At 45.9% G+C, this 14301-nt stretch overlaps 1 protein-coding gene across 2 annotated transcripts in view; it reads right to left on the bottom strand.

The window, feature by feature from the left end:
* LOC118940502 (protein phosphatase 1 regulatory inhibitor subunit 16B-like) overlaps positions 1-14301 on the bottom strand; it is a 170155-nt gene that overhangs the window by 97607 nt on the left and 58247 nt on the right. The window contains exon 2 of one of the 2 annotated variants that reach the window (XM_036950829.1): positions 12198-12629. In XM_036950829.1, coding sequence (XP_036806724.1) covers positions 12198-12462 — 265 coding nt within the window. In that variant the 5' untranslated portion in view covers positions 12463-12629. The remainder of the gene's footprint in view (positions 1-12197; positions 12630-14301) is intronic. The other variant, XM_036950828.1, reaches the window with a different exon arrangement.

The following is a 14301-nucleotide window of genomic DNA, read 5'->3' as shown; positions in this document are numbered from 1 at the left end:
TAACAGAGTAGAACATAACAGAGTAGAACAGAACAGACCATAACAGAGGAACTGAACCCAGATTAAGAAAATCCAACAATCCTGAATTAGCCAGCTGCCACAGGGCCTGATTGACTGGGTCTCACTCTCAGTCACACCAAACACAATGTTTACACTGTTTACACTCTAGAGACAACATATACCACAACTGACACACACATACACACACACACACACGCACACGCACACGCACACGCACACGCACAGCCCTACAACAACACAATACACCAAACAACAGCTCAGCCCACAGCCAAATTGGAAATGCTCAGCAGAAGACTAGGGACATCAGAAGTGGTGGATGGCACACATCTCACTGACCTCACAAGTTGTGGGTATATTAGTATTTATTAGGGATCCCCATTAGCTGTTGCCAAGGCAGCAGCTACTCTTCCTGGGGTCCAAACACATCAAACCATCCACATTACAGATAAAACAACAGATAAAACAGTGAACTGTGTTTGTACTGAACAAACTAAAGATAAAACAGTACATCATATAACATCCCTACACCACAACATGTCCACAACCACCATACAACAATATCACAATGTGTGTATCTGTATCTCTTTTTTTTAATTTTTTTTTTACCTTTATTTAACTAGTCAGTTAAGAACAAATTATTATTGTCAATGACGGCCTAGGAACAGTGGGTTAACTGCCTGTTCAGGGGCAGAACGACAGGTGTACCTTGCAACCTTCCGGTTACTAGTCCAACACTCTAACCACTAGGCTACCCTGCCACCACTAGACTACCCTGCCACCACTAGACTACCCTGCCACCACTAGGCTACCCTGCCACCACTAGACTACCCTGCCACCACTAGACTACCCTGCCACCACTAGGCTACCCTGCCACCACTAGACTACCCTGCCACCACTAGACTACCCTGCCACCACTAGGCTAACCTGCCACCACTAGGCTAACCTGCCACCACTAGACTACCCTGACACCACTAGGCTACCCTGCCACCACTAGACTACCCTGCCACCACTAGACTACCCTGCCACCACTAGACTACCCTGCCACCACTAGGCTACCCTGCCACCACTAGACTACCCTGCCACCACTAGACTACCCTGCCACCACTAGGCTACCCTGCCACCACTAGGCTAACCTGCCACCACTAGACTACCCTGACACCACTAGGCTACCCTGCCACCACTAGGCTACCCTGCCACTACTAGGATACCCTGCCACCACTAGGCTACCCTGCCACCACTAGGCTACCCTGCCACCACTAGACTACCCTGCCACCACTAGGCTACCCTGCCACCACTAGACTACCCTGCCACCACTAGGCTACCCTGCCACCACTAGGCTACCCTGCCACCACTAGACTACCCTGCCACCACTAGACTACCCTGCCACCACTAGGCTACCCTGCCACCACTAGGCTACCCTGCCACCACTAGACTACCCTGCCACCACTAGGCTACCCTGCCACCACTAGGCTACCCTGCCACCACTAGGATACCCTGCCACCACTAGGCTACCCTGCCACCACTAGGCTACCCTGCCACCACTAGGCTACCCTGCCACCACTGGACTACCCTGCCACCACTAGACTACCCTGCCACCACTAGGCTACCCTGCCACCACTAGGCTACCCTGCCACCACTAGACTACCCTGCCACCACTAGACTACCCTGCCACCACTAGACTACCCTGCCACCACTAGGCTACCCTGCCACCACTAGACTACCCTGACACCACTAGGCTACCCTGCCACCACTAGGCTACCCTGCCACTACTAGGATACCCTGCCACCACTAGGCTACCCTGCCACCACTAGGCTACCCTGCCACCACTAGACTACCCTGCCACCACTAGGCTACCCTGCCACCACTAGGCTACCCTGCCACCACTAGACTACCCTGCCACCACTAGGCTACCCTGCCACCACTAGGCTACCCTGCCACCACTAGGCTACCCTGCCACCACTAGACTACCCTGCCACCACTAGGCGACCCTGCCACCACTAGGCTACCCTGCCACCACTAGGCTACCCTGCCACCACTAGGCTACCCTGACACCACTAGGCTACCCTGCCACCACTAGACTACCCTGCCACCACTAGACTACCCTGCCACCACTAGACTACCCTGCCACCACTAGGCTACCCTGCCACCACTAGGATACCCTGCCACCACTAGGCTACCCTGCCACCACTAGGCTACCCTGCCACCACTAGGCTACCCTGCCACCACTAGACTACCCTGCCACCACTAGGCTACCCTGCCCCCACTAGGCTACCCTGCCACCACTAGGCTACCCTGCCACCACTAGGCTACCCTGCCACCACTAGGCTACCCTGCCACCACTAGGCTACCCTGCCACCACTAGGCTACCCTGCCACCACTAGACTACCCTGCCACCACTAGACTACCCTGCCACCACTAGGCTACCCTGCCACCACTAGGCTACCCTGCCACCACTAGGCTACCCTGCCACCACTAGGCTACCCTGCCACCACTAGGCTACCCTGCCACCACTAGGCTACCCTGCCACCACTAGGCTACCCTGCTGCCCCTCTTCACAGTCCCCGTTGTTCCATAAGGTGTATTTTTACCTGCCTTTTAAATCGGATTCTACTGCTTACATCAGTTACCTGATGTGGAATAGAGTTCCATGTAGTCATGGCTCTATGTAGTACTGTACACCTCCCATAGTCTGTTCTGGACTTGGGGACTGTGAAGAGACCTCTGGTGGCATGTCTTGTGGGGTATGAATGGGTGTCCAAGAGATAACATTAATGACATGCATGTCATTCTCTCCTGGCTCAAAGTGGAAGAGAGATTGACTTTATCATTACTTGTTTTTGTAAGAGGTGTTGAGAAGCTGAATGTACCGAGCTTTGTGCCAGTAGTTTAAACAGACAGCTCGGTACATTCAGCTTCTCAACACCTCTTACAAAACAAGTATTGATAAAGTTAATCTCTCTTCCACTTTGAGCCAGGAGAGAATGACATGCATGTCATTAATGTTATCTCTCCAGTATACTTTTAAGAGCCAGCCGTGCTGCCCTGGTCTGAGCCAACTGCAATTTTCCCAAGTACCTCTTTGTGGCACTTGACCACACTACTGAACAGTAGTCAAGGTGTGACAAAACTAGTGCCTGTAGGACCTGCCTTGTTGATAGTGTTGTTAAGAAGGTAGAACCTAGGGCCTGTAGGACCTGCCTTGTTGATAGTGTTGTTAAGAAGGTAGAAACTAGGGCCTGTAGGACCTGCCTTGTTGATAGTGTTGTTAAGAAGGTAGAAACTAGGGCCTGTAGGACCTGCCTTCTTGATAGTGTTGTTAAGAAGGTAGAAACTAGGGCCTGTAGGACCTGCCTTGTTGATAGTGCTGTTAAGAAGGTAGAAACTAGGGCCTGTAGGACCTGCCTTGTTGATAGTGCTGTTAAGAAGGTAGAAACTAGGGCCTGTAGGACCTGCCTTCTTGATAGTGTTGTTAAGAAGGTAGAAACTAGGGCCTGTAGGACCTGCCTTGTTGATAGTGTTGTTAAGAAGGTAGAAACTAGGGCCTGTAGGACCTGCCTTGTTGATAGTGTTGTTAAGAAGGTAGAAACTAGGGCCTGTAGGACCTGCCTTCTTGATAGTGTTGTTAAGAAGGTAGAAACTAGGGCCTGTAGGACCTGCCTTGTTGATTGTGTTGTTAAGAAGGTAGAAACTAGGGCCTGTAGGACCTGCCTTGTTGATAGTGTTGTTAAAACCTCTTAGAGCTCTAGGGGCGCTATTTCATTTTTGGATAAAAAACGTTCCCGTTTTAAGCGCGATATTTTGTCACGAAAAGATGCTCGACTATGCATATTCTTGACAGTTTTGGAAAGAAAACACTCTGAAGTTTCAGAATCTGCAAAGATTTTGTCTGTAAGTGCCCCAGAACTCATTCTACACGCGAAACCAAGATGATGCATCACCCAGGAATTAGCAGAATTTCTGAAGCTCTGTTTTCCATTCTCTCCTTATATGGCTGTGATTGCGCAAGGAATGAGCCTACACTTTCTGTCGTTCGCCCAAGGTCTTAGCAGCATTGTGACGTATTTGTAGGCATATCATTGGAAGATTGGCCATAAGAGACTACATTTTCCAGAGGTCCGCCCGGTGTCCTTTGTCTAAATTTGTGCGTAATCTTCAGGTGCAGGCATTTTCTCCTGGGATTCAGGAGAGAAAGCATGTTTCCAAGAACGATGTATCAATGAAGAGATATGTGAAAAACACCTTGAGGATTGATTCTAAACGTTTGCCATGTTTTCAGTCGATATTATGGAGTTAATTTGGAAAAAAGTTTGCGTTTTGAGGACTGAATTTATGGATTTTTTTTGGTAGCCAAATGTGATGTATAAAACGGAGCTATTTCTAATACACAAGGAATCTTTTTGGAAAAACTGAGCATCTGCTATCTAACTGAGAGTATCCTCATTGAAAACATCAGAAGTTCTTCAAAGGTAAATGATTTTATTTGAAGGCTTTTATGTTTTTGTTAATGTTGCGTGCTGGATGCTAACGCTAATGCTAACGCTAAATGCTAACGCGAAATGCTAACTCTAGCTAGCTACTTTTACACAAATGATTGTTTTCCTATGGTTGAGAAGCATATTTTGAAAATCTGAGATGACAGTGTTGTTTACAAAAGGCTAAGCTTGAGAGATGGCATATTTATTTCATTTCATTTGCGATTTTCATAAATAGTTAACGTTGTGTTATGCTAATGAGCTTGCTGATAGATTTACACAATCCTGGATACAGGGTTTTTTTCATAGCTAAACGTGACGCAGAAAACGGAGCGATTTGTCCTAAACAAATAATCTTTCAGGAAAAACTGAACATTTGCTATCTGAGAGTCTCCTCAATGAAAACATCTGAAGTTCTTCAAAGGTAAATGATTTTTTTGAATGCTTTTCTGTTTTTTTGTGTAAATGTTGCCAGCTGAATGCTAATGCTAAATGCTACGTTAGCCATCAATACTGTTACACAAATGATTGTTTTGCAATGGTTGAGAAGCATATTTTGAAAATCTGAGATGACAGTGTTGTTAACAAAAGGCTAAGCTTGAGAGCTAGCATATTTATTTCATTTCATTTGCGATTTTCATGAATAGTTAACGTTGCGTTATGGTAATGAGCTTGAGTCTGTATTCACGAACCCGGATCCGGGATGGGGAGATCAGAAAGGTTAAGAAGGTAGAAACTAGGGCCTGTAGGACCTGCCTTCTTGATAGTGTTGTTAAGAAGGTAGAAACTAGGGCCTGTAGGACCTGCCTTGTTGATTGTGTTGTTAAGAAGGTAGAAACTAGGGCCTGTAGGACCTGCCTTGTTGATAGTGTTGTTAAGAAGGTAGAAACTAGGGCCTGTAGGACCTGCCTTGTTGATAGTGCTGTTAAGAAGGTAGAAACTAGGGCCTGTAGGACCTGCCTTGTTGATTGTGTTGTTAAGAAGGTAGAAACTAGGGCCTGTAGGACCTGCCTTGTTGATAGTGCTGTTAAGAAGGTAGAAACTAGGGCCTGTAGGACCTGCCTTGTTGATAGTGTTGTTAAGAAGGTAGAAACTAGGGCCTGTAGGACCTGCCTTGTTGATTGTGTTGTTAAGAAGGTAGAAACTAGGGCCTGTAGGACCTGCCTTGTTGATAGTGCTGTTAAGAAGGTAGAAACTAGGGCCTGTAGGACCTGCCTTGTTGATAGTGCTGTTAAGAAGGTAGAAACTAGGGCCTGTAGGACCTGCCTTGTTGATAGTGTTGTTAAGAAGGTAGAAACTAGGGCCTGTAGGACCTGCCTTGTTGATAGTGCTGTTAAGAAGGTAGAAACTAGGGCCTGTAGGACCTGCCTTGTTGATAGTGTTGTTAAGAAGGTAGAAACTAGGGCCTGTAGGACCTGCCTTGTTGATAGTGCTGTTAAGAAGGTAGAAACTAGGGCCTGTAGGACCTGCCTTGTTGATAGTGTTAAGAAGGCAGAGCAGCGCTTTATTATGGACAGACTTCTCCCCATCTTAGCTACTGTTGTATCAATATGTTTTGACCATGACAGTTGACAAGCAGTTTGGTCACCTCAACTTGCTCAATTTCCACATTTCTTATTTTAGTTTTGGACATATTTAGCACTAGCTTATTCCTTGCTACCCATTTTGAAACTAACTGCAGCTCTTTGTTAAGTGTTGCAGTCATTTCAGTGGCTGTAGTAGCTGACGTGTATAGTGTTGAGTCATCTGCATACTGAGACACACTGGCCTTACTCAAAGCTCAAGGCATATCGTTAGTAAAGATTGAAAGAGGCAAGGGACCTAAACAGAGGAATTCCTGATTCTGCCTGGATGATGTTGGAGAGGCTTCCATTAAAGAACACCCTCTGTGTTCTGTTAGACAGGTAACTCTTCATCCACATTATAGCAGGGGGTGTAAAGCCATTAACACATATGTGTTTCCAGCAGCAGACTATGATCGATAATGTCAAAAGCTGGAGTGCCAATATATTCCGCTATTATCCTCAGTGATTTTCCATCCAGATTGTCAGACCCCGGTGGCTTGTTACTGTTGATAGATAACAAAACAGAATTCACCTCTTCCACATTGACTTTACGGAATCAAAAGTACATTTCTTGTCTTTCATAATTTGGTCAGATATACTTGGATGTGTAGTGTCAGCGTTTGTTGCTGGCATGTCATCCCGAAGTTTCCTTATCTTGCCAATGAAAAAGTCTTTAAAGTAGTTGGCAATGTCAGTTGGCTTTGATGAATGAGCCATCTGATTCAATGAATGATGGAGCCGAGTTGGCTTTTTTCCCCCAAACTTAATTTAAGGTGCTCTAAAGCTTTTTACTTTCATTCTTTATATCATTTATCTTTGTTTCATAGTAGTTTATTTTTATTTAGTCACGTGATTTCTTAATTTTCAGTTTGTCAATCAGTTGGGGCGGCCAGACCTTTTGTCTCATCCCTCTCAAACATACATTTTTTCAATTCCTCATCAATCCAAGGAGAACCAAGCAGTTTTTACAGTCATGTTCTTAATGGGTGAATGTTTATTAGTAACTGGAATAAGCAATTTCATAAATGTGTCAAGAGCAGCGTCTGTTTATTCCTCGTTACACACCACAGACCAGCACATATTCTTTACATCGTCAACATATGATCACTACAAAACATATTGTATGACCTCTTATTCACTATATTAGGCCCAGCCTTTGGAACTTTGGTTTTCCTAGATATGGCTACTATATTGTGATCACTACAAAACATATTGTATGACCTCTTATTCACTATATTAGGCCCAGCCTTTGGAACTTTGGTTTTCCTAGATATGGCTACTATATTGTGATCACTACAAAACATATTGTATGACCTCTTATTCACTATATTAGGGCCAGGCTTTGGAACTTTGGTTTTCCTAGATATGGCTACTATATTGTGATCACTACAAAACATATTGTATGACCTCTTATTCACTATATTAGGCCCAGGCTTTGGAACTTTGGTTTTCCTAGATATGGCTACTCTATTGTGATCACTACATCCTATGAGTCTGGATACTGCTTTAAAGCACATTTCTGCAGCGTTAGTAAAGATGTGATCAATACATGTTGATGATTTCATTCCTGTGCTGTTTGTAATACCCTGGTAGGTTGACTGATAACCTGATCCAAGTTACAGGCACTGGTTACAGTTTTAAGTTTTTTCTTGAGAGGGCAGCCAGTCAATATTTAAAATCACCCAGAAAATATACTTCTCTGTTAATATCACATACATTATCAAGCATTTCATACATGTTATCCAGATACTGACTGTTAGCACTTTGTGATCTATAGCAGCTTCCCACCAGAATGGACTTTAGGTGAGGCAGATGAACATGTAGCCATATTACTTCAACAGTATTTAACAGTAGATCGTCTCTAAGCTTTACAGGACTGTGGTTCTGAATAAGCATTACATGGTCTTGCTCCTACCTATCTCTCTGATTTGGTCCTGCCGTACATACCTATACGTACGCTATGGTCACAAGACGCAGGCCTCCTAATTGTCCCTAGAATTTCTAAGCAAACAGCTGGAGGCAGGGCTTTCTCCGATAGAGCTCAATTTTTATGGAATGGTCTGCCTACCCATGTGAGAGACGCAGACTCGGTCTCAACCTTTAAGTCTTTATTTAAGACTCATCTCTTCAGTGGGTCATATAATTGAGTGTAGTCTGGCCCAGGAGTGGGAAGGTGAACGGAAAGGCTCTGGAGCAATGAACCGCCCTTGCTGTCTCTGCCTGGCCGGTTCCCCTCTTTCCACTGGGATTCTCTGCCTCTAACCCTATTACAGGGGCTGAGTCACTGGCTTACTGGTGCTCTTCCATGCCGTCCCTAGGAGGGGTGCGTCACTTGAGTGGGTTAAGTCACTGACGTGATCTTCCTGTCTGGGTTGGCGCCCCCTCCTTGGGTTGTGGCGTGGCGAAGATCTTTGTGGGCTATACTCAGCCTTGTCTCAGGATGGTAAGTTGGTGGTTGAAGATATCCCTCTAGTGGTGTGGATCATCGGATCGGGCCACAGTGTCTCCTGACCCCTCCTGTCTCAGCCTCCTGTATTTATGCTGCAGTAATTTATGTGTCGGAGGGCTAGGGTGAGTCTGTTATATCTGGAGTATTTCTCCTGTCTTATCCGGTGTCCTGTGTGAACTTAAGTATGCGCTCTCTAATTCTCTCTTTCTTTCTCTCTCTCGGAGGACCTGAGCCCTAGGACCATGCCTCAGGGCTACCTGGCATGATGACTCCTTGCTGTCCCCAGTCCACCTGGCCGTGCTGCTGCTCCAGATTCAACTGTTCTGCCTGCGGCTATGGAACCTGTTCACCGGACGCGCTACCTGTCCCAGACCTGCTGTTTTCAACTCTCTAGAGACAACAGGAGCGGTAGAGATACTCTGAATGATCGGCTATGAAAAGCCAACAGACATTTACTCCTGAGGTGCTGACTTGTTGCACCCTCGACAACCACTGTCATTATTATTATTTGACCATGCTGGTCATTTATGAACATTTGAACATCTTGTCCATATTCAGTTATAATCTCCACCCAGCACAGCCAGAAGAGGACTGGACACCCCTCATAGCCTGGTTCCTCTCTAGGTCTCTTCCTAGGTTTTGGCCTTTCCAGTGAGTTTTTCCTAGCCACCGTGCTTCTACACCTGCCTTGCTTGCTGTTTGGGGTTTTAGGCTGGGTTTCTGTACAGCACTTTGATATATCAGCTGATGTAAGAAGGGCTTTATAAATACATTTGATTTGATTTGATTAGACCGCAACTACGCCCCATTTTAGCATTTCTGTCTTTCCGGTAGATGTTATAACCATGTATTGCTACCACTGTATCATCAAACGTATTATCTAAGTGAGTTTCAGAGATGAATGTCATCCGTTACAAGCAAGTTATTGACTTCATGGACCTTGGTTCTCGGGCTGCATGTGTTAATATGGGCTATTTTTAGCACTTTTCTGGGTTGCTTGATTGTTTTTAATGCTTTACTGGGAGGCTTATCAGAAGTAGACATGCTCATGTTATTTATATTGGAGCTGATAGTGCAGGGTGAGCTGCACAAAGTGGTCTTCCTATTAGGGCACACCACCTCAGTGCTAACAGTATAACTCTGGTTCATAGGCTCATGGCTACTGCTTACAATAGCTAAAGGATCAACAGAGGTATTCAGGGCAATTAGGGGGACATAAATTAAGTTACTTACATTGTGTCTGTCAACGCCCCTAGGATAACGTACATTTGATGCAGCATTATGACGACTCATTGTCACAACGGTAAGGATTACCTGAGCTGGTCTTGCGTCATTGATAACTCATTGTTTCAACGGAGCCTTGAAATGCATGGACATCGTCCAGGAGCCAAGATTATTTAGATGGACTGTCATTCCTGTAGAGTATCTTATGTTGCCAGAAGGTGTCAAAGGTATCTATAAAAGTGACTCCAGCAGAGCTACAGTAATATTTTAGCCAGATGTGTAATGCTGAATTTTTCACAACCACGGCCCAACGATGGTACTGGACCTGAAATGATAGGCTCTCTTTTAATGCTAAAATCTGTTCATTAAAATCCATTTTCAGATGTTCCGAGCTAGCCCTCCTGATGTAGTTTGACCCCACATGGACTATGACAGTGTCAGCTCCCGGCATCTGTGGTAGAACAGTCTGAGGCAGCCTTGTTATGTCCTGTACTCGTGCTCCTGTGGTAGAACAGTCTGAAGCAGCCTTGTTATGTCCTGTTCTCGTGCTCCTGTGGTAGAACAGCAGGAAGCAGCCTTGTTATGTCCTGTACTCGTGCTCCTGTGGTAGAACAGCGGGAAGCAGCCTTGTTATGGACTGATCCATAATAAACCCCAGGAAGAGTAGCTGCTGCCTTGGCAGGAACTAATGGGGATCCATAATAAACCCCAGGAAGAGTAGCTGCTGCCTTGGCAGGAACTAATGGGGATCCATAATAAACCACAGGAAGAGTAGCTGCTGCCTTGGCAGGAACTAATAGGGATCCATAATAAACACCAGGAAGAGTGGCTGCAGGAACTAATGGGGATCCATAATAAACCCCAGGAAGAGTAGCTGCTGCCTTGGCAGGAACTAATGGGGATCCCTAATAAACCCCAGGAAGAGTAGCTGCTGACTTGACAACAGCTAATGGGGATCCATAATAAACCCCAGGAAGAGTAGCTGCTGCCTTGGCAGGAACTAATAGGGATCCATAATAAACCCCAGGAAGAGTAGCTGCAGGAACTAATAGGGATCCCTACTAAACCCCAGGAAGAGTAGCTGCAGGAACTAATGGGGATCCCTAATAAACTCCAGGAAGAGTAGCTGCAGGAACTAATGGGGATCCATAATAAACCCCAGGAAGAGTAGCTGCAGGAACTAATGGGGATCCCTACTAAACCCCAGGAAGAGTAGCTGCTGCCTTGGCAGGAACTAATGGGGATCCATAATAAACCCCAGGAAGAGTAGCTGCTGCCTTGGCAGGAACTAATGGGGATCCATAATAAACCCCAGGAAGAGTAGCTGCAGGAACTAATAGGGATCCCTACTAAACCCCAGGAAGAGTAGCTGCAGGAACTAATGGGGATCCATAATAAACCCCAGGAAGAGTAGCTGCAGGAACTAATGGGGATCCATAATAAACCCCAGGAAGAGTAGCTGCAGGAACTAATAGGGATCCCTACTAAACCCCAGGAAGAGTAGCTGCAGGAACTAATGGGGATCCCTACTAAACCCCAGGAAGAGTAGCTGCAGGAACTAATGGGGATCCATAATAAATACAAATACAAACTCAGTAAAATCAATGAAATTGTTGCATGTTGCGTTTGTTCAGCATAATTGTAGCAGCATCATACTGACTGGGCTTCATCTGTAGAATAACGCCTGTGACTACTCCTGTTAAAGAGCGGCTGCCTTTAAAAAGCAACAAATCCCTTTGAAAACGGCCTGTGGTATCGATATGAGTCAGAAACAAAGTGTAAATAGGATCATTTTAGTCATAAAGTCAGTCTCATCCTACACTGAGTTCGGAACATATGTGCATCTCACTGGGTAAATACTTTTTTATTTTAGGGTGACCAGCTGCGTTGATCGCTCTCTATCCAATAGCATAGACAGTGAGACAGACCTGCCCAACAGCTCTGACTGTTTACATAAGAAATACTGCACAAAAACTAAAACATCCTCGTACAAAAATTCAAAATGAATTAGAAATTTCTTACAATATTCTAGATTCATTCTGGAGATTTTAAGGAAGTGAAATAAGCTTCCTACAGTGTCTCATGAGGGACAATCATCATTAACCAAACTGAATCGGTCAGGAAACACCTCCGAGACTGATATCTTGTTTTTCTCATTTGCAACAGAAAAACACGTGCCAATCAGCATGTTCAGGGGCTCTTTAAAACCTAATGATAGACCTTGGGATGATTCATTTGGAGTGGAATGAGCTCTTTTGACAGTCAACCCAACTAACGGTTTGTGGTTTCTCTGCCCCTGGATTTCTTCGTATTGATTGGGGTGCTCTGATGCTCCTTAGGAAAAATGTTTTTTTTTTGACGTGGTTAATTTTGTGTGTGTGTGTGTGTGTGTGCCTGCATTCTCCACCATATGTGATAGGATGAGGAGATAGGGTGTGTGTGTGTTCTCTCCTCCTGTCCTCTTACCTTCTTCAGGATCGTTCCGTGCCGAGGCCTCTAGCAGCGCCACACTAGCAGCAAACGATACGTGCCGTTTAGCCTCCATGGCGGTGGCATGATTAGCGTTCCTTCTCTTTTCCGCCTTGCGTTTCTTGTTCTGCATCTCCTTCTCGTACACGGCCCATCTCTTCAACTGCTGTGTGCGGCGCTTCTGGGCAGCCCTCAGGCGCTCCAGACTAGGCACCTTGTCCAGCTGCTGCAGCTCATTGAGAAGCTCCAGGTGGTTAGCCATGGTGGGGCCAGAGGTGGTGCCAAGTGGGACCAGGGCTGGCAGAGGAACCAGGGGTTGGAGACTGGAGACGGGTACTAGCACTGGCGTGGGGGACTGCACCTTCGGCTGCAGTAGCCTCTTCCCATCATCATCATCATCACACTCATCAGCTGTGACTAGACCACCTGCTGGGGAGACGGGGGGAGGGGGGAGAGCGAGAGCTGACATAAGTACAAAATAAAATGCTTTCTTGACCTCGGTAACATAGAATATTAACTATAAAGGCTAAAAATTACAATGTGGAAGAACATCACATAGACTACTATCAAATTACAGCTGTTGAAAGGTACAGATAGGCTTCAGAAACCCCTTTCAACAGTGTCGTACTGGTAGCTTAGTATTCCACAAAGGATTAGCTACTCCTTGTTGTTTCTGCAGGCTCAATGCCCATCTGTTATCTTGTTTCATTTGATTACAGCCTCCTTCCCTCAACACTAATCTGTTACATAATACTGTAGTACAAACTCAATAGACATTACACACTCAGTGGAGTACACATTCACTAGACATTACACACTCAGTGGAGTACACACTCACTAGACATTACACACTCAGTGGAGTACAAACTCACTAGACAGTACACACTCAGTGGAGTACAAACTCACTAGACAGTACACACTCAGTGGAGTACAAACTCACTAGACAGTACACATTCAGTGGAGTACAAACTCACTAGACATTACACACTCAGTGGAGTACAAACTCACTAGACATTACACACTCAGTGGAGTACAAACTCACTAGACATTACACACTCAGTTGAGTACACATTCACTAGACAGTACACACTCAGTGGAGTACACATTCACTAGACAGTACACACTCCTCCCTGTCCCAGTCCTTAGATAGGCAGTACTACACACTCACTAGACAGTACACACTTCTCCCGGGCCTTAGACAGGCAGTACTACACACTCACTAGACAGTACACACTCCTCCCAGTACCAATCCCTAGACAGGCAGTACTACACACTCACTAGACAGTACACACTTTCCCCCAGTCCCTAGACAGGCAGTACTACACACTCACTAGACAGTACACACTCCTCCCAGTCCATAGACAGGCAGTACTACACACTCACTAGACAGTACACACTTCTCCCAGTCCCAGTCCCTAGACAGGCAGTACTACACACTCACTAGACAGTACACACTTCTCCCAGTCCCAGTCCCTAGACAGGCAGTACTACACACTCACTAGACAGTACACACTCCTCCCAGTCCATAGACAGGCAGTACTACACACTCACTAGACAGTACACACTTCCCCCAGTCCCTAGACAGGCAGTACTACGCACTCACTAGACAGTACACACTTCTACCAGTCCCAGTCCCCAGACAGGCAGTACTACACACTCACTAGACAGTACACACTTCTCCCAGTCCTTAGATAGGCAGTACTACACACTCACTAGACACTACACACTTCTCCCAGTCCCAGTCCTTAGATAGGCAGTACTACACACTCACTAGACAGTACACACTTCTCCCGGGCCTTAGATAGGCAGTACTACACACTCACTAGACAGTACACACTCCTCCCAGTCCCAATCCCTAGACAGGCAGTACTACACACTCACTAGACAGTACACACTTCTCCCAGTCCCTAGACAGGCGGTACTACACACTCACTAGACAGTACACACTTGTCCCAGTCCCTAGACAGGCAGTACTACACACTCACTAGACAGTACACACTTCTCCCAGTCCCTAGACAGGCAGTACTACACACTCACCAGACAGTACACACTTCTCACAGTCCCAATCCCTAGACAGGCAGTACTACACACTCACTAGACA

This window comes from Oncorhynchus mykiss, chromosome 17 (assembly GCF_013265735.2).
Source record: "Oncorhynchus mykiss isolate Arlee chromosome 17, USDA_OmykA_1.1, whole genome shotgun sequence".
NCBI classification, from domain to species: domain Eukaryota; kingdom Metazoa; phylum Chordata; class Actinopteri; order Salmoniformes; family Salmonidae; genus Oncorhynchus; species Oncorhynchus mykiss.
This window is presented reverse-complemented; position numbering and strand designations above follow the sequence as displayed.